The sequence below is a fragment of the Nothobranchius furzeri genome, chromosome 10 (genome assembly GCF_043380555.1).
Source record: "Nothobranchius furzeri strain GRZ-AD chromosome 10, NfurGRZ-RIMD1, whole genome shotgun sequence".
Lineage (NCBI taxonomy): Eukaryota > Metazoa > Chordata > Actinopteri > Cyprinodontiformes > Nothobranchiidae > Nothobranchius > Nothobranchius furzeri.
This window is the reverse complement of record NC_091750.1, coordinates 67,882,159-67,902,799: the sequence shown is the minus strand read 5'-3', so window position 1 is coordinate 67,902,799 and position 20,641 is coordinate 67,882,159. Positions and strand designations below refer to the sequence as shown.

The window sequence follows — 20,641 nt, the reverse complement described above, 5'->3', positions numbered from 1 at the left end:
CAGAAAGCCTCTCTGGAGATCAGAGGCAGAGGAACAGACATTAGTGTTTTCCTTCATCTGGATCAGCTTACGCCTTACATAACCCTCTTCAGCTCACTGGCCTCCTCTTCCCGTTCAACTACAGTTAACAAAGGAAAAGCCGGAGCTGAAGAGGAGCTTCTAGCTGCAGACAGAAATGCATCACTCACCAGCCTGAGCTGAACCAGTCCTCCGATAGAAGTGAAAACTTAACGGGATAAAAAAAATCCTGCATTGCAATCAAGTCTAAATTCAAGTCATTAAAAGGAAAGATTCAATTTTTTCCTGAAATATGAAGATCACAACCTCTAGCGCTTAAACCAAAACAACTGGGATTTCCCCCGGTGGATGGCTGCAGCTCAAGAATTAGGCCCCCACCATAAAAGTGAATAATGTTCCTGAGAAAAACAAATAAAATAACCCCTGAATATCCAGAATGAGACAAAACAGGTGGAGAAGTGTTAAAATGTTTACTTTTGTTAACGTAACCAAGTCAGATTTGAAAGATCACAGATTTTATAGTCAGTTGCATATTTTTTTACTGTTTGAGTCATCATGAGGAATATATGTTATAAAATAAATCATTTGTACGACCAAACTAGACTTTAAAAAGGTGAAGATGGGAAAAGGGCAGATTTTGAGTTAAAGGGAAAGGTCCTTCCCCCCAAAAATGTCACAAAACAGAGAAAAAATAATTTCTGAAACTGCAGCGAGAAAACGAGTCCTAAAGGATGCAAATTCTTGGTTTCAGTTTGAATAAACCAGCTTGTCCACCAACATGCTCTCAGATTACAAAGTGAGCCGTGTGAATCCTGCAGAAACGACTGCCCTGCACTCTGCTTGACGTCACTCGAAGGACACGAGGGTCCGCGTGCCTGCGGGCAGCAGCTGGACTCGAGACTCCGGACCGGACTCGGACTGGCTCCCCGAGCTCCAGGTGGTCAGCAGGAAAGCTCACCCAAACACCTAGTCTTTCCTCCATCACCGAGGGTAAACACGACCTCACAGGAGGGACTTCACCAGCGCCACCATGTGGTCAACACCACACGCTACGTCCAGCACCTGCCCCGGTACGGTCACCTACAGCAACACAGAGGCCAAAGGGTTAGAGAGCGTAACTCTTCTTCTGTTGACACCTGCTTCAAAACAGAAGCTTTCACAGTAGATCCATGCATGAGAGGGGAAGAGAGGATATTTATTCTCAATCTTCTTTCATTCTGAATGATGCAGAGACTCGACACCCACAAGCCCTGTTTAAATGCTAATGTACATCTGTGGCGTTAAACTGGAAATCCCTGCAGGGAGACCCAGGTGGAGGGACTTATATCACCTCTGCACACACTTTCATCAAGACAATCTTTTCAGTAGTGAAACATCAAACTGACTGCCAGGCATTTTAGATCAACATATACAGAGACTGATTAATATGGCAACACAAATAGGAAAAAAACATCAGCCATCCTTCTGAGTCACAGAGAGAAGATGAAAAAAAAAAGCATGGGGGTTGTTTTCTTACTCGCCACGGGAAATACTGGTCATCTTTCTTTCCGATGCCCAGACAGCCTCTCAGGTTCTTCCCCCAGACGAAGAGCTCTCCTCGATCTGGATGGAAAACAGAAAAATAACTTTTCAACAGTTTTAAACGGATGGGGCAACAATTTAGCATCATTTGTCAACATTAAAAAGGTCATGTTGAAAAAGCTGACATTTGTTCTTATAACATTTTTTTTTCTAATTTCGGAATAAGATATAGCGCAAGGAGAAAAAATATGAAATATCCCAGAAAATTATAAAAACCGTTTTTAATATTTACTTTTAAAAATATCAAATCAAATGTTTACCAGCTAAAAATAATAAGTTACTGTGAAAAATAAAAATTTTAGTTGACAGCAAATAAATAAAGAGGAAAAAAACAGAACATTTTCACTTATAGGCAGTTGTGTTCCGGGTTCAGATAGGTGTATGTGGTGACCTCTACTGGTAAAGCAGCAGAATGCAACTAAATCAAATATGCAAAGCAATAAATGAGGCTAATGAACCGATGGAGATAATGAATGAAGATCAACATCATTCATGTTTTCTGCTGAAGCATATCGGGGTCTTACCTGTAACTGCAGCGAAATGACTGAGGCCACACCTGATCTTACTGACGGCCACCGAGGGGTTAAACTCCGAGCGTCCAAACAGAGTGGGAGGAATCATCTCTGGGGTTGAACTTTCTGACAGGTTTGGACCTTTTCCCAGAATGCCGTAGCCCCAAACATACACCTCCCCCTTTTCTGTAACATTTAAGAAACACAAACAAGCACCTTTACAGACACCTTTGAATTCAGTAAACAACTAAATATGCCAAACAATTACTGTAAAAACTAAATATTTGCTAATTTTTTACGTTTGAGACAAAACTAACACTTATGCAAAAGTTATTGTTGCAACATTTAGGCAAAAAGTATCTTTTTTTTTTTGGTTGCGATTTCGTTGTTCCTGGCCTGTCGGACTTTCCACACCAGTGGCGGATTGGCCATCGGGAGCACCAGGATAATTCCCGGTGGCTTGACTGACAGCTCAAGTGGCCTGCTTGGTTTTGCTGCCAGCTCACAGCTTATGGCTGAATAATCTTAGGAAAAGATTTGAGATTTTTGCAGAAAAAATGGCGATTTCGATGCGATTCACAATTTTCTTCAAACCAAGTTTCTGCACAATATTAACAAATGTACAATAACATTTGTAGACATGACAGGAAATGACATCATACCATCTAAACATTAAAAGTCCTTTCTCTAATAATGCAAGGAGGTGAACGAAAGGTATGAATTTACTTCAAATGTATTTTTAGAGGTTCTTTGCATCATTTTACTAAGGCAGGCTGCCTGGACGTTTTTCAGGTCCACCTGAATATTGTTTTCTTATAAACACGCCACTATAACATGGAACACGACGCATTTTACATTTTTACTTTCAACCGTAATTCAGCAGCAGTTTGTGCCATCAGAAAATTGATTTTAAAATAATGTAAGTTCTGCTTTCAAGCCCTCTCAGTGCGATTACGGGAAATCTTGTTCAGCTGTTGCAGGAAGTGGGCAAACCTCCACCTCACACTCCTGAGCTGAGCAATGAGCAGCAACAGACGACCACGGTCATTATTACAGGTCCTTCTAAAAAAATTAGCATATTGTGATTAAGTTAATTATTGTCTGTAATGTACTGGTACACATTAGACTTTCACATATATTAGATTCATTACACACAACTGAAGTAGTTCAAGCCTTTTATTGTTTCTAATATTGATGATTGTGGCATACAGCTCATGAAAACCCAAAATTCCTATCTCAGAAAATCGGCATATCATAAAAAGGTTCTCTAAACGAGCTATTAACCTAATCTTCTGAATGAACTAAACACCTGTAAAAGATTCCTGAGGCTTTTAAAAACTCCCAGCCTGGTTCATTACTCAAAACCGCAATCATGGGAAAGACTGCCGACCTGACTGCTGTCCAGAAGGCCATCATTGACACCCTCAAGCAAGAGGGTAAGACACAGAAAGAAATTTCTGAACGAATAGGCTGTTCCCAGAGTGCTGTATCAAGGCACCTCAGTGGGAAGTCTGTGGGAAGGAAATTGTGTGGCAGAAGACGCTGCACAACAAGAAGAGGTGACCAGACCCTGGGGAAAATTGTGGAGAAGGACCGATTCCAGACCTTGGGGGACCTGCGGAAGCAGTGGACTGAGTCTGGAGCAGAAACATCCAGAGCCACCGCGTACAGGCGTGTGCAGGAAATGGGCTACAGGTGCCGCATTCCCCAGGTCAAGCCACTTTTGAACCAGAAACAGCGGCAGGAGCGCCTGACCTGGGCTACAGAGCAGCAGCACTGGACTGTTGCTCAGTGGTCCAAAGTACTTTTTTCGGATGAAAGCAAATTTTGCATGTCATTCAGAAATCAAGGTGCCAGAGTCTGGAGGAAGACTGGGCAGAGGGAAATGCCAAAATGCCTGAAGTCCAGTGTCAAGTACCCACAGTCAGTGATGGTCTGGGGTGCCATGCCAGCTGCTGGTGTTGGTCCACTGTGTTTTATCAAGGGCAGGGTCAATGCAGCTAGCTATCAGGAGATGTTGGAGCACTTCATGCTTCCATCTGCTGAAAAGCTTTATGGAGATGGGTATACATGTACTTATGTGTTTTTTAGGTATTTTTATTCTCATTTATTGTGGTTGTTGTCTGTTTTAGAGAGCGAACATCTACCGAAGACAAATTCCTTGTAAATTTAATTTTACTTGGCCAATAAATCTGAAATCTGAAATCTGAGATGAAGATTTCACTTTTCAGCACGACCTAGCGCCTGCTCACAGTGCCAAAACCACTGGTAAATGGTTTACTGACCATGGTATTACTGTGCTCAACTGGCCTGCCAACTCTCCTGACCTGAACCCCGTAGAGAATCTGTGGGATATTGTGAAGAGAAAGTTGAGAGACGCAAGATATCTAATATATATGAAAGTTTATCAGTGCAATACAGACAATAATGAACTTTATCTCAGTATGCCAATTTTTTGAGAAGGACCTGTATTCCTGCCGGTTCGGTTTGCTGATTGGTTCTTTTGTTCGTGTGTCGCATCTTTCTCATCTTCTGGTTGGATTTTCATTCTCGTCTTTTATTTGTGACAAAAATGTTGATTCAATTCAGCCAATTAAAGTGTTTTTTTTTTTTGTTTTTTCATTTTTGTGCAAAAAAGTGTTTTTGTCTCAACAGAAATGAGAAAAATGTTTCGCCAGCAAAATTAACATTAAGTTATTTCCAGTGTAACAATAAAATTTTTTTACTTCAAACTATAAAATTGGACCAGAAAGATGAAACCTTTTTTTTTTTTTACAGTGAATATGAATAAAAACTCCCAGACATTTATGAACTGAACAACCTCCAGCCACTGATTAAAGACACCTTGTGAGGTGTGACAACCATGAAGTCTCAGACCTTGGTTTAAAGTACTTTAATATAAACTTACCATTGAGGACAGCGACCTGCGTGCCTCCACACGCTGCCTGGACCACCTTACCACAGCCGTTCAGAGGAAGATGACGGGGTGAGTTAATCTGATGACAAACAACAGCTTGGTAACTCTCAACAATCATTTGCCACAGAACACAAAAACACGCAGCTAATCAAATCTGGTTAATTTAGAAACACGTTCATTCTGAGAGCACCTGGAACAGCAAGGTGGGCAGAAAAGTGCACGCTGACGCTCCTTTAAGCCACTTCCACAGATAAACAATAATCTAATCCTAGTAAGATTTGGGTTTTGGTTACAACTAAATTAAGCTGTGGTCTGCACTGAGCGACGGTCAGAGGCCGTGACCTGTATCTAATATGAACTCCTCACCTGTGTGGACTCGGTGACGGAGGACAGCTGCCTGTATTCAGAGTTCCCCCAGCCAAACAGCTCTCCGTCTCTGGAAACAGCCAGGCTGCAGTCGCCATACGAGCTGATCTGCTGCACCTCCACACCGGCCAGATCACCCCCCACTTCCCCCGGCTGGGAGCTGACGTTGTGGTGCCCCAAACCTGAAATATCAGAGATCTGTCAAACTAACAATCATTCGTTCATTCATAGCAGCTTCACTCAAAAAATGAATTAATTCTAAATGAAAACAAACAATGAACAATACGACTAGTTTTTACTAATACATTTTTGTCTTCAGGCCATCTTAAATTGGTCTTGCAGCAAAACCCGACTTTTCCGTGGATTATAAAGTGAAAGCAGGTGTGAAACATACTGACCCGTTTGACCATCTGCACCCCAGCCGCATGCAAACACTTTCCCGGTGTCAGTGAGAAACAGGCTGTGGTCCTGTCCACAAGCCACCTGGGGAAGAAATACACAACCTCCTCACACACTCATACTTGTTCCTACAGAAACACGAGGACATCCATTAGGGACGTTCCCCATGAGGTCCCTTTATCGGTTTAAAGCAACAACAAAACGTTTTTAACATCTCAAGCTTTTGCTTTCAAACTGGGTTCAGTGGTTCTTCAGCGATAAACTTGACCAATCTAACACTGGACAGCACTCTGTCGCCCTCTGCTGACTAGATACTGCACTTAACAGTTTTGTTGTTCGGGTAGGAACGTTAGTTTCTTCCTGTTAAAAGGGAGTTTTCCTTTCCACTGTCGCTAAATGCTTGCTTAGTATGAGGATTGCTGTAAAGTCACGGACACTAGTCAGTGACTTGATGCAACCTGCTGGGTTCCTTATATAGGAAACATTTTTCTGATTGGCTTAATGACCTGACCTGTATTGGAATGTTTACTGTGTGAAGTGCCTTGAGACGACTCGTCCTGATTTGGCGCTTTATAAATAAACTTGAATTGAAAAAAAAAAAACTTTACGGACAAAGCCGTTTACTCTGACAAGAGCTAATTTAAAAGGTTAGTTAGCTTTTTCTGGTCGCTAATTGTCAATAAAAAGCACCAAGAAGATTTTTGGTTTTTCTGCTGCCATCACGGTGGAGCCTGGAAGTACAAGAGTAATATGTTTGGAAGTGAAGTAAAAAGCTAAAACCAGAGTGAACATCACTGCGGCCTACACTAGTTTGGGGGAGCTAAAGAAGGCTACAACATCAGGGACTGATGGTGACCTGGCTTTGTTATTTTTTTGTCCACCAGTGTGGATCTTTTTACTTTGTGGCTTATTTATCATCAGTTGGCTTGTGTTAGCGTTAGCGCATGATAACAGCAGGCTTCTGCAGGGTTATTAACAACAGTTTTAATTCTGCTATCAACCAGTAGGACAGACAAGCAGGAAAGGTAAGTGTTGCTTATGAAACAGAAATTAAACAGTTTTCTTTGGTAGAAAAAAATAAAAAAAATAAACACTTTAAACAAATGTATTCAATGCCTGAAATTTGAATTCAGAGAAAGAAACAGACGCAGAACCAGAAGCAGACTCAGTCAGATGGTCTGTAGCTCACCTGGATGACCCGGCTGCTGAATCCCTCCATCCTGTGGATGACGTGGCTCCCACTGATGGGATGTGAAGAAGAAAACTAATTCACTTGACAAACCAGTGGCTTCATTCATATTAGATTAAACAAATTTGGCGAGTCAGGGCAGAATTATCACAAATGTGATTTCCCTCTTTATTAAGTTGTAGCTTTTCAAAAAATATCAGTAAAATTCCTCTGAATGTCTCAAAAAAATATCTGAGCTAAACAGGAGGTCTTATTACTAAAATCTATCCTCCAAATATGTCAACATTAAGAAAAATAACTTTAAGTGGCTGATTTTCTGTTTTAGGCTTGATAATTGAATTCATCTGGGGCACAACCCACAATCAGGTCAATTAGATCAGAGAAAAGCTTCCTAAATGAGCCTTTGTGCTCAAACCCATTCAGTAAATGTGAAGTTATCCGACTTAATTCACACAATCATTTTAATTTTACTAGCTCAAACAATTATGTGGATCGTTTTTGTACATTTAATCTGCAGAATCCTTGTTTATGTGTTAAAGAACAAGCTGAAGATGATATTTTTAAGCACTAAATCCTTATAGCAACACACCTGTAGACTTCATCATCTACTATCCTCCTTCCACACTGGCCGTAAGCGTTGTTGCCCATGCTGAAGACTATCGAGATAAATGAGAGAATAATAAAACAGGACGCATCAGAAGCTGATGGAAAAAAACTCATTAGGGATTAATTCAGGTCCATTTTGGTTTTTTAGCAGCTTCCAATAAAATAAAACAGAAAAATACTTAGAAGTTTCAGTCAGAGGAACCCGAGTAATAAATCATATGGTTTTATCCACTTAGCTGAAACTAACAGTTTTAACTATATTACCTAAGTAAAGGTTACTTATAGAAACAAATATGCTGAGAATTAAGCCTGAGCAGGAATAAAAGAGTGAAAAATGAAATGAACAACTTCTGATAAGTTGATTTAGTGAACACTAAAACATTTTAATTAGTTTGATTTCGCATCACTCAGTTATTGTTTGTTGCTGGAAAGAAATGAAGTTGATGAAGTGCAGCCAGGAGATGCATTTAGCTACAACCACGCAGGCAAAAATAAAGAACAAATTAAAAATCCGTGTTGAGCAGAACACAGAGCGGGTCGGCCATGACTCACGGTTATCTGTCTGAATTAGAACTCTAATTAACTGCCGCGCAGCAGAAACTTGAACGCATCACAATAAAACGGGTTCCGGTTTGGCTTCCAAACCCTCTGGTGGGCAGAAATTACACTTACACAGATGTAAAAATGCATCAGAATGCTAATTTACTTAATGAACCAGCGCTCGTTAATGGGCTTTTTGGATGAGATGAAACAATCGTATATGTGTAATTAGAAGCAGGTGGACGATGGAAACAGAAACAGGACAGGTGGACTGAGATGGTGCATTCCCAGGTGTTTCAGGTTCTTACCACCCTCCTGATCCGTGAGGACCAGGGAATGAGCTCGGCCACAGGCAACCTGGATGACCCGTGTCTGCACGGGCTCGACAAGAGGCAGGGCCACCGGGGACGGCTCCAAAACGTAATCATAGCTCCGATCTGCACAGAGAGGTCACAAGTAGGGTTGTCATGGTGTGAAAATTTAACCTCACGGTTATTGTGACCAAAATTATCACGGTTTTCGGTATTATCGCTGTATTTTTTAAAACGTGCTACATTTTCTAAATAAACCCTGTATATCAGGAAAATATTGTCCTCAGTTTGTGTCTAAATTTAGCCTAAAATGTGTTATTTTGTAATTATGTTGTTTATTTGTTTACATTTTTCCCCCTTTAGTCTTTAAAATACCAATATTTGCCCATAACTTCTTATTTTTTGTCTGTCTGATGTCATCATTTTAAAAATATTAGACCAGATGATACTCAGTACTCAAGTAGCCTTCTAATCAGATACTTTTTTACCCTTACTTGAGTAATAAACCCTATATCAGGAAAATATTGTCCTCGGTTTGTGTCCTTCCAGTGAGCTTTGCAGATGTGGGAAAATGTCATCAGGCAGTAATCATTGTTAAATTCATAATTATTCTCGGAGAGAGACCAACTCTTATCTGCCCCTGGGAGCCCCGTAATGCATAGCGTCATTTCAACATGGCGGTGTCCGCGACACGGTTCATATGCAGGTAGCGGCGCTGCGGCTGCTTTACATAGCGACTCGTTGCATTCTCCCTCAACCCAAATCCTCGGATCACGCATTTTAGCTAAAACGCTAAGATTAGCTTGCCTTGCGTTGACTGTAGAGTTGTGGGTGATGGTCACGCAGATGTGTCATGAGATTTGAAGCGTTGCTACCTTTCACAGACACTTTTTCTGAACCTGTTGCAAACAGGATAGCCGTCTTCTGTCAACTGTCCCTCGGCATTCTTCAAATATCCAAAAGATGCCCGTACTTCCCACTTTGTCTTCTTTGAGGGATAATAAATGTCCTGAGCGCTGCCGTCTCCTCCTTTGGCCATTATTTCAGCTTTAGCTTCAAGAAAGTTTTGGTTGTAAACAACAAAGCGCGCATGTGCCGCCGGCAACTTCAGCAGATGATACGGTGGCTAGTAAGGGTCACCGCGCCTACACCGCAGCCACGGTAATCCATCGAGATTTATTTTTTTTAAACAAGATGGTTATTCTTATTGTCAACTTTTTTACTGGGGTTTACCGCTACACCGGTTACCGTGACAACCCTAGTCACAAAATATGCTTCTGAAATGGTTTCAAACCCCGATGGGGTTTTTTTTAACTGCTAAACAGTTTACAAATGTTGCACGGGTGCCGTTTTTTCATGTCTTTAGTTGAATGAGGAAAAAACGTTCATTTATGACTCTTACTGCGGTCTTGCTGGGTGCGCTGGAAGCCCAACTGGGAGTCCTTGTTCAGGCCCATGCCCCACAGCTTGGATGTGTCTTTGGTTGAGGATGCCATGAGAGTGAAGCCGTAACCACAAGCAGCAGAAGTGATCTGCAGCAGAAGAGCAGCAGATTTATTCAACTATTCAAAAGTAGATCATGTATGGAGATCATGGTGGCCTAAGAGTCCCATTTTATCCTGATCATACGTCACGTTTAGCAATTATCCTCAACAATTAGGCCCCGAAATCAGGTTTACTCAGCTGAGACTGATTACTGAGACATTAAAACTGCTACAGGGGACATCGAGTAATAAAATACACACCCCACTGCTCTGCAGTTAACCTTGTGTTCCAGATCACAGGAACATAACTAAATGAGACCATGTGATGCCTATTTGGTCAATTGTTATGAAAGAAAGGGCCAAAGTCTGACACCGAGAGAAACTCTATGTATGTAAGCAAAACAAGGCATAATTATTTGGATGAAATTATTTTAACTGAGGCTTTAGGAAACAACATCTTCAACAACAAAAATCCCAAAAGCTTTTGTGATTTAAAAGATGTCGTAACTTATGACGTTCACCTGCTCTGCTGTCTCCAGGCGGTACGGAGTCAGCTGATACTTCCTGGGATTTTTCCTGCCGCTGTCCGGCACCACAAAGCTGGGGATCCCAAGGGCCCCGGTGAAGCTGAAGCCCCACACAAATACTTTGCGTGTTGGCTTTCTGTGCTCGCCGACAAACTGGAAAACTGGACTAGTGCTGTTCTTCTCCTGAGGTCGTGATGCACCAGGGAGGGTGGCATAACCACAAAGGTTAGGGCTCACGCTTATGTGGCGAGAACACAGACGCACGCGTGGAAAAGCCATCATCCTGGACAAAAACACACATAACAGGGAAAAAAAAGGATATGCATGAAATATTATTTGTAAAAATAAAAGGTTTTTTTTTTGCCATTTTTAATGAACTTGTAGAAACATCCATCCATCTTCGGAACCCGCTTTGTCCACGCAGGGTCGCGGGGGGGCTGGTGCCTATCTCCAGCAGTCAACGGGTAAGTAGGGAGGGTACACCCTGGACAGAGAGCCAGTCCATCGCAGGGCAACACAGAGACACACAGGACAAACAACCATGCGCGCACACACACACATACACACACACACACTCACTCACTCACTCACTCACTCACACCTAAGGACAATTTGGACAGACCAACTAACCTAACAGTCATGTTTTTGGACTGTGGGAGGAAGTCGGAGTACCGGAGAGAACCCACGCATGCACAGGGAGAACATGCAAACTCCATGCAGAAAGATCCCAGGCCGGGAAGCGAACCCAGGACCTTCTTGCTGCAAGGCAACAGCTCTAACCACTGCACCACTGCGCAGCCCCAAATTGTAGAAACATATCTTTGAAAATATTGAAATGTGAAAATAGTTTTAAAAAAATTTAAAGGTGCATTATGTAGAAATGAAGTAAAAATGTCTGTGGTAAAATTTGGTTACTGAAACCACTTTAAACAACTTAGGAGCTTTTTACCGTTAGTCGTCAAATTACAATTGTCGGCGCTGCAGTATTGGCTCGCAGGAGACATGACTACCCCACACTCACTCAGGGTTTTTCCTGCATTAAAATTTGTGTGGCAGCCACCTCCAGCTAATTTTGTGCCGCCCCAGCCTGATTTCACTCTGTCCACAGCTATATGGATGTTATTTTAACTGCAGTTGCAGAGTTGCGCCACAAGAGGGACGCTGTATCAGCAGCGGTGCACCGAAAAGCACTAAAACTGCTGCAGAAATAAATCAAAAATAGCTTTTCTCGCTAGTTGGTACATATCTATGGTTGGTGCTAGTGACGTCCTGATTTTCCCCCAGGCTCTTCCATATCAGAGCAGGGCTGTACAGTGCGACGAAAACAACTGTCTGTGCGTGTCTGTCTATTTTTAAACGTAGCACTGGTGCAACATCTTTGAATTTCTGTTTTCCCCAGAACTTTATTGAACAAAAGTAAGTTACGTGTAAGAAAAATGCTTTTTTACTGGCGCACAGTGTGGTCATCTGGATGCAGTGGAGGACAATAAAGGAACCAGCAAAGGCAGAACCGGTACAAAGTCTGGGATCAAAAGTGCAGCTACACTCAGATTGGCTAATGCTAAAGTTAACGGATAGCAGTCTCACGATCAAGTGGCGCACAGAAAAATATATGATGATGATGGTAAAACTAAGAAAGACTAAACTCTACAAGCGGATGAAAATTCCCCACCATCCTGTTTATTCTGCATCCTGCAGCGCTACGGATCAGAACCGCTGCAGATGTGAGTCATATTACTGCTGGCGCAGAAAGTAAGGCAAGCCGTTGTGGTATATTATTGAGTCTTTTATAATAATTTGCCTTTTAAAAAGTGAGTCAGTTGAATACACAGAGTATGCATGTGCTGGCGCATGGTCAGGATGGTACCACCTCTGCCTCAGTTTGAGCCAGGAAAAACCCTGTCACTGATGGTAAATAGTAGCTATGTCCCTCCTCCCTTTGTTTTGAAAGGAGAAAAACTGTCAATCCCCACAGCCAGCTGGGCATGGTGGCGCAGTGGTTAGCACTGTTGCCTCGCAGCACGAAAGTCGTAGGTTCAAACCTCGGCTGCGGCCTTTCTGCGTGGAGTTGCGTGTTCTCCCCATGCATGAATGGGTTTCCTCCGGTTTCCCCCACAGATCACAACATGCCCTATAGGTTATAAATTGTAAGTCGCTTTGGATAAAAGCATCTGCGAAATGAATAAACACAAACATTCAAAGTGTTTCAGTATAACCTTACTTCCAAAATGACTGAAGCAGACGCTTCTGGGATTTTCTAACTGTAAAATCCTCACTACATTCTTACATACTGCACCTTTAATGAGGTATTTATAATGTTCATGTTTGATATTTTATTTATGCATCCTTATATTTTTAGAATTAAAAGTAATGTATCATTCAGTCAAGTTTAGTTTTATAATTTAAGTACAATTATGCCAAGACAGGAAATTCAGCTGGAAGTACTACGTACCTGTTCGAGGTTTCTCAAAATTGTATTTTGATATTACACCAAGTTTGGTGCTTTCACGTATGCTATCTTTGCTCACATTTTGTCGAAAACCTTTAAATTGCAAATGTTTTTCAAACTGCAATATGGCCGAGTCTTAGAAAGGCTTTTATAAATGCGGATAATTTAATAAAATGTTTCCTAACTCCTCCGTGCTCAGGAAAACATGCAGATTTGAGTTAAATTTAAGGCTTAATGAACTGAGTTCCACCTCCGCTTCGTGTCCACGCAGCCCTGAAACTAGGGGTAAACTTACCTTTTATCGCCTTTTAACGAGTGTTTTACAACGTCCGAACGACTGGTTATGAGCTCTGAATAAATTACTAAAGCATAAATGAAAGTCGACTAATATATTTCAGGGTAGTTTAAATAAGAGCTAACAAACATTTTCCCAGTACAGTTGTGATCACAGCTAACGCTAAGCCCTTAGGACAGAGCGCCACCTGCTGGACTGGAGGGTACAACACCACGACTCAACATAATTGACCTAAAGGGAATTTGAAACCAGAATCAGAATCAGAATAGGTTTATTGCCATTGTCCGTGAACAAACAATTCACAAACTAGGAACTTGCTTTGGTACTAATGTGCTACATATAACATGAACAATAAGATTAAAAATAGAATAAAATAGAATAAAACTTTCAGCTATAAAAAATGGCTGGTAATGGTAACATGGCTGATAACGTGATGTTGTGTCAAGTACAGAAAACCAGCATGGTTTTGTGTTTATAAGCAGTTCACAAGTCTAACTGCAGATGGAAAGAAGCTGTTCTTATGGCGGGAGGTTCTGGTCCTGATGGACCGTAACCTCCTGCCTGAGGGAAGCGGCTCAAAAGGTCTGTGACCCGGGTGAGAAGGGTCAGCTGCTATCCGACCTGCACGCCCCTGAGTCCTGGAGACGTACAGGTCCTGGAGAGATGGAAGGCTGCAGCCAATCACCTTCTCAGCAGAGCGCACAATGCGCTGCAGTCTGTGTTTGTCCCTAACTGTGGCTCCAGCGTACCACACAGCGATGGAGGAGGTGAGGATGGACTCAATGATGGCCGTGTAAAACTGCACCATCATCTGGGCCGGCAGCTTGACCTTTTTCAACTGCCGCAGAAAGTACATCCTCTGCTGGGCCTTTTTGATCAGGGAGCTGATGGATGGCTCCCACCTAAGGTCATGTGTGATGGTGGTTCCGAGGAAGCGGAAGGAGTCCACAGTGGTGACGGGGAGGTCAGTCAGGACGACGGGGAGAGATGGGGCTGTGACTTTCCTGAAGTCCACAATCATCTCCACTGTCTTCTGAGCATTAAGCTCCAGGTTGTTGCTGCTGCACCAGTACACCAGCCGATCCACCTCCCTCCTGTAGGCGGACTCATCACCGTCAGAGATGAGCCCGATGAGGATGGTGTCGTCCGCAAACTTGATCAGTTTAACAGAGTCATGGCTCGAGGTGCAGCAGTTTGTGTACAGGGAGAAGAGCAGAGGAGAAAGTACACAGCCCTGTGGAGATCCTGTGCCAATAAAAATATAAACATCACACGAATCAAAAATAAATCAAAATGTTTAAAAACAAGAAGCAGAAATAAGTTTAAAATGCTTAAAAAAGGATGAAAACATTGTCCACGTTGACTCAAAAGTTTGTTAAATAAAAAACTATTCCCAGAAAGAACATTAAGAGCTGCAGATGCTAGATTACTTTATTTTTTATTTGCTAAATTACTCAAAGAAAAAAACAACCCCAGCATGCAAAACCATTTTGTGTAATAACAAAACAATGGTAGGAATTTCCTTTCAAATTAAAGATGACACAGCTGAGAGTAAATTTAAAAAAAAAAAAAGAAGTAATTTGTATTAATGCGTTCTGTTTAGATTTTCTTTAATATTTTTAGAAATAATTCACACTTTTTCTTTTTACACAGATCTCTGTTAAAAAAAACAAATTTAAAGAAAATTCTCTATTTGCATAGAAATTAATTTTCCTCAGAGGGCATCATGGCATGACTAATTAATGTAACACAGTGGAAGTATCTGTTTGTTTCAGCTGAGGCCGATCATCTACTCTCATCTCAGATTATAGCTGACTCTGGAAGTGAGTTAATGGTGCAGCTCTGTCAGGTGAGCACCCGAGCTTCACCTGAGTTAAAACACCCGAAGAGCCACAGGTGAAAAGGTCATACCTGCTTCAGCTGGAGGATGCGTTGCACTCTGTAGAGAAGTGACGCTGTCTGTGGGTTGGGTTAGGCTTCTGCCTCTTAGAGGGCATTAAAGAGCATAAAAGTGTCAAGAGGAGCTTTTCTGTAGCTATAGACTGTTCCAAATGCACTGCAAGTTTGCATTTGCTCAGTAAATCTTCTAATAACTGAACATAAGCTGTGGCACCATAAAGCTGTATTTAAACTCATTAAAATCATCATTATATCAGATCAGGTGAGATCAAAATGTTTAAAACTGCTCATTAAATCACCAATGCAACTTTAAATAGTTGCACAAGTTCTCGATAAAAAACAAAACAAAAATAAAAATATCAACGATATACATACATATATGTATCGGGGCTGCATGGTGGTGCAGTGGTTAGCACTGTTGCCTCACAGCACGAAGATCGCAGGTTTGAAACTCAGCTGCGGCCTTTCTGCATGGAGTTGCGTGTTCTCCCCATGCATGTGTGGGTTTCCTCCGGGTGCTCCGGTTTCCCCCACAGATCACAACATGCCCTATAGGTTATAAATTGTATGTCGCTTTGGATAAAAGCGTCTGCCAAATGAATAAAACATAATATATATATATATCTATATATGTATATATATAGATATATATACAAAATTATGAGTCAGTTTGAAAAAACAGCCATGTTCGAAATAAAAAATGTATTATCACAGCCTCGTTGGGTTTTTAATTTTGCTTTAGAGCAAGAATAATATCAAATCATGAACAAAAAGCTACAACTACATGAAAAATAAACATACAAGCTTACAGATTTCCTATTTTTAAATATAAAGTAAAAAATATAATGTTAAATATAATGAAGTGGTGAAAATCTGGCAAAATACTTAAATTTAGAGATTCTATGTAGGGATGCACCAATTGCAGTTTTTGGCCGATCACCGATCTTGAGACAAACCTGACTTGCCGATACCGATTTTAGTCAATACCGATTTTTGTCGATACTGATTTTGTCTAAATTAAAAGCAGATTACGTCAATGTTTGAATTTCCTTTTATTGAGAAAACCAATATGAATATGAAACATTACCAGATTCAACTGGACATGAGGTCATGTTCTCAAATATAAATTAACATATAGCATTGCTGTTTAACTACAAAATCATATTTGTTCCATTAGACTTTCAGTTTTCTAAATTTGAAAACCAAACCTTTGTACCTGTTTTGACACATTTGTCCAAAAAAATGACTCCATAGCAATAATTTGCTTTAACTAGAACTAGGGGCGAACTGATTGCAGGTTTTGGCCGATCACCGATCTTGAAAAAACCCGAGATCGGGGCAGATAGATCGGTTGGCTGTTTCTAATTCTACGTTATCTTTTGTTTATTTCTGATGAAACTCAATAAAGATTTGAATTCAGTTAATAAATATATTCAGTTAAGAATTTTAAAATGGATCAATCCTTATTAATTATTCAAATATTCAACAACTTAAATGAAATCATCCAGAAAATGAAGATCAATGAGAGGATACGTCCTGAATGAGTCCCAGCAGCCTGGCACCACCCGACCTGTCCAAAACTAAAAGCAGGTCTCTGCAGAGGCTGTAATCTTTTAAGAGGATCGAGTGTGCGATCCAGGGGGAGGGATTCGGGATGTGCCAACTGTCCATGGTGGTGTGCACATGGCTTTCCTGTCCACCTGAGCTGTGGACAGTTAGTGGGACACTTTATGACTTTATGGGACATGAACAGGGACGCAGGCTGAGGACGCCTGACAGAGATGACATGGGTCACGAGTTTTAGGACAACTGGGACAAAGGGGAGTTAAGGTAAGTCTGTAGAGCAGCCATGCAGGATTTAGTCTTCTATTTTTCCACCTATTCTGAGATAAAATATTTTGCATGTTTTTTAAAGCCTTCCATAATAATTTGCAGTTTTATCATCAATTATCTGAAAAAATTACAAAAATAAAAACACATTTTCTGTTGTTCTTTGAGATATTTTGTGTGAAAAATAGCATAAATGCAATTATAGGACATTCTAATTTTGGATTAAACAAAAAAGTTGTTTGAATGTCAAGTTTTAGTGGAGAATATTTGGGGGCGGAGTCTGATCGGGCCATGAGAACTGACCAATCAGGGCAGAGATGACTCTTTCTACAGTCTAGTTTTTTTTTTTACAGAATAACAGAAACAAGTGATGCTGAATAGTAATAATAATAATAATAATAATCATCATTATCATTATCATTCAGATCCAGATGGACATGCCGGTGTTAGAGGTGGCCTGCAGCCTGATTGGCTGGCTGAGCCTCTACCTGCTGTTCTGCTGCACCTTTCCTCATCGGGGAGCTGAGTGGAACTGCCGCCTGGTCACGTTGACCCACGGGGTCCTCATAGTGCTGCTGACAGCATATGTGGTGTTTATTGATGGACCCTGGCCCTTCACACATGCAGGTCAGTAGTATGGAGATGCAAGGAACCTAAAACTGCACCATGAGGAGGCGTGAATTTAAACTTTTACTCCAAAGAGGCTCAGATTGATGCCCCTTCAGCATAAACTCCGTCATTAAGCCGTTTTAAGAGGTTATAAATAAATATTGGTGCTAATTTTAGTGGCTGGTGTCCTGAGGGTTCAAACAAGCTTTGCTGCACCTTTTCTTACTGGATTTGCATGAAGTAAAACATTAGATCAATAATTTTTTTTTATCAGTAAGCCATATTACTTAGGTCGTTAAATGGCAGATTAGCTCTACCACCACAACAGCAGTTGTTGTGTTTAGTGCAGGAGACAGCAGTGATCTCAGCTGGAAGAATCAGGAACGTCAGAGAAGAGTTCATGTTTGATCAAAGTGAACCCATTAAATAATTATTCCTACCAACAAAAACAATAGATTAGAAAATATTTGCGTTAGGAAACCTGAAGCAGCCACGGAGCAGAGGAAGCTATAAGTTAGTTTAGAAATTAAAGACTTTTTTCATGTAAAAATTGACATAAAAATACTTTTACCAATTTTAACTGGAAAAATACTTTTTAAAATATCTGTGATTCTGACGCAGGTAAAATACTGACTCTTACTGACCCATGCGCTGCATTAATGAAGCCTTAAATCGGGGTCGGGCCGTCCTGGTCCTCCAGGTGCCACTATCCAGTCTGTTTTAGTTGTTTCCCTGCTCCAACGTACCTAATTAGCCTGTTCAGCAGCTCACCAGGTCCTGCAGAAGCTTGTTATTCACCCGCTGATTAAAACCATGTGTGTTGGAGCAGAGAAACAACTAAAACATTCGGGACAGTGGCACTTGAGGAGCGGGATCGCCCACCCCTGATTTAAAGCTTTTAAATTAAAAACTTTTTTTAAAGAAAAGCTTAAAGACCTTTCCTCTCCTCCAGGGACAGAAAACACAGATCTCCAGGTCTTCTCTCTGGCCGTCTGCCTGGGCTACTTCTTCTTTGATCTGAGCTGGTGTGTGTGCTACCGCACCGAAGGCCCGGTCATGATGGCCCACCACACCGCCAGCATCCTGGGCATACTGCTGGCGTTGTTCACAGGCGTGTCGGGCTGCGAAACCTGTGGGGTCATCTTTGGCAGCGAGATCACCAACCCCCTGCTCCAGAGCCGCTGGTTCCTCCGCCAGCTGGGCCTGTACGAGGGCCTGCTAGGGGACGCGGTGGACCTGCTCTTTATTTTACTCTTCGCCACGGTGCGCGTGGGTGTGGGGACTGTGATGTTCTACTGTGAGCTCACCTCCCCCAGGACACTGATGATTATGAAGCTCGGGGGGGTAGTGATGTACCTGCTGGCGTGGGTGTTCATGGTGGACATAGCTAGATTTGGGTACAAGAAAAGCAGAGCCAAGTATAAACAGTGGATGGAGAACCATCAGCTCAGTGGCATCAACACAGAAAACCTGCTTCAGACTAAAAGCCACTGAAGCTTTAAAATCTCATTTATATTTGATGGTTTGGACAGAGCTGCTATGTGCAGCTATTTTATATGCTGTGACTTATGATAAACACTGCTGGAGCCAATTACTGCGGAGGGCACTCTGGGAGGGGCTCTACTTAGAGGTTAAAGGTGGCCTAATCAAGCGACAGGTGTGTGTGGCTTTGGAGACAAACGGTTTGACCGTGCAGGACAGGGGCGTGTCCAGGGAGTGGCCTGGGGTAGCACACGCCACCCTTAGAATTTGATTGGCCACCCCAGGTGCCACCCCCACTAAGTTCCAGTTCAAATTGACTTTACAATGTCGACAAAAGGCTTGGGTTATAAACTCCAAAAAGGTGTGTGGTTGCATGCTCCTTTCACATTGTTTTCTAGCCCAGGCCTACAGAACATTTCTGTAGTATTATTATTTATTTTTCATATTCACATAAAAAGTATTTAGTCCCACTCAACTCCAGATGGTGGCAGTAATGCAACAAGAAGTGACTTGCTAACCACCACAAAACTAGAAGATGAAGAGAAAAAATGGTGATTGTGCAATGTGAAACTCAAAAATTTAAAAGAAAGTAAAAAAAAATAAACGATTTGTGTAAATACGTAAATAAGCATAACCATTGGTGCCACCCATGCATAAACAAGTGCCCCATATGGGCCACCCCATTTTAAAATTCCTGGACACGGCTCTGGTGCAGGATAGTGTTGGCATCAATATTCTCTGAGTTTTGCTTTTATTTTCTCTGCCTTTTTACTTTAATAAATGGATCAGCGTATCCGAACATGCATTTTGGACTGCCCTTTTATTTGTAAGGACATTTCAGCCCAGTACTCATTGTGCACTTAAGGCATGCCTTATCCAACAAAAAGGCCACAACAAACACTATTATTGCTTTATATTAAGTAGTTTCTGCTTTTCATTTTCTAATTGAAGACAGAACATTTTTCTTTTTTGACCAGAAAACATAAAAACTAAGATTTTATTCATCTTCCTAACTGCTTTTCATCAGTAGGGTCTCCAGGAGCGTGTCTAGGGACACTCTGGACAGGTCTCCAGTCCATCACAGAGACACACACAAACATCATGCTAACTCCACAACAAAAAAAGGCCACAGATGGGATTCAAATCTGTGACCTACCAACTGTACCACCATGCAGCCCAAAATATTAATATTATTAATAAACCATAACTAGTTTATTTTTAATCCTTTTTCCAAAATAAAATCTGCTGAAACATTTTTGCTGTGATGCATTCAAGTACCAGATAATAAAATCTTTTATTTTTCAGTGCTTAACTTTGATTCTGAAAATTAAATAAAAACAGATGTTTTCGTTTTAGATTACAAACATCTCCAGACACATCTCACAGACAAAGTCAAACCAGAGGCGCCGCGAGCCAACTGGCAAGGCAGACAATTGCTTGGGGTCCCCAGGTCACAAGGGGGCACCAGAGGATTTTGATGTCAGAGCAGCAACAGTAGTGAAAAAGTGAAAAGGAAGAATTGGTTCCCAATAAACAAAAAGTCCATGAGCGCCATAATTAGAGCTTTAAATAGGCTGCTGGTAGAAGATAAAACATGTTCATATTCAGAAACTAAATTAGAAATGAG

The 20,641-nt window shown here is 41.4% G+C and overlaps 2 protein-coding genes across 2 annotated transcripts; one reads left to right on the top strand and one right to left on the bottom strand.

Annotated features, from left to right (window-relative positions):
* Positions 1 to 474: 474 nt before the first annotated feature.
* rcc1l (RCC1 like) lies at positions 475 to 13,392 on the bottom strand. Its single transcript, XM_015961909.3, has 12 exons — positions 13,195 to 13,392; positions 10,445 to 10,733; positions 9,842 to 9,971; positions 8,437 to 8,565; positions 7,572 to 7,638; positions 6,983 to 7,034; positions 5,793 to 5,877; positions 5,395 to 5,576; positions 5,020 to 5,107; positions 2,124 to 2,297; positions 1,535 to 1,620; positions 475 to 1,098 (listed from the first exon to the last, which is right to left on the bottom strand). The coding sequence occupies exons 2-12, from the start codon at positions 10,730 to 10,732 to the stop codon at positions 1,021 to 1,023; spliced, it is 1,359 nt and encodes a 452-aa protein (XP_015817395.3). The 5' UTR covers position 10,733; positions 13,195 to 13,392; the 3' UTR covers positions 475 to 1,020.
* Positions 13,393 to 15,791: 2,399 nt separating this feature from the next.
* tlcd5b (TLC domain containing 5b) lies at positions 15,792 to 19,817 on the top strand. Its single transcript, XM_015961907.3, has 3 exons — positions 15,792 to 16,923; positions 17,349 to 17,550; positions 18,485 to 19,817. The coding sequence occupies exons 2-3, from the start codon at positions 17,355 to 17,357 to the stop codon at positions 19,024 to 19,026; spliced, it is 738 nt and encodes a 245-aa protein (XP_015817393.1). The 5' UTR covers positions 15,792 to 16,923; positions 17,349 to 17,354; the 3' UTR covers positions 19,027 to 19,817.
* The last annotated feature ends 824 nt before the right edge of the window (positions 19,818 to 20,641 follow it).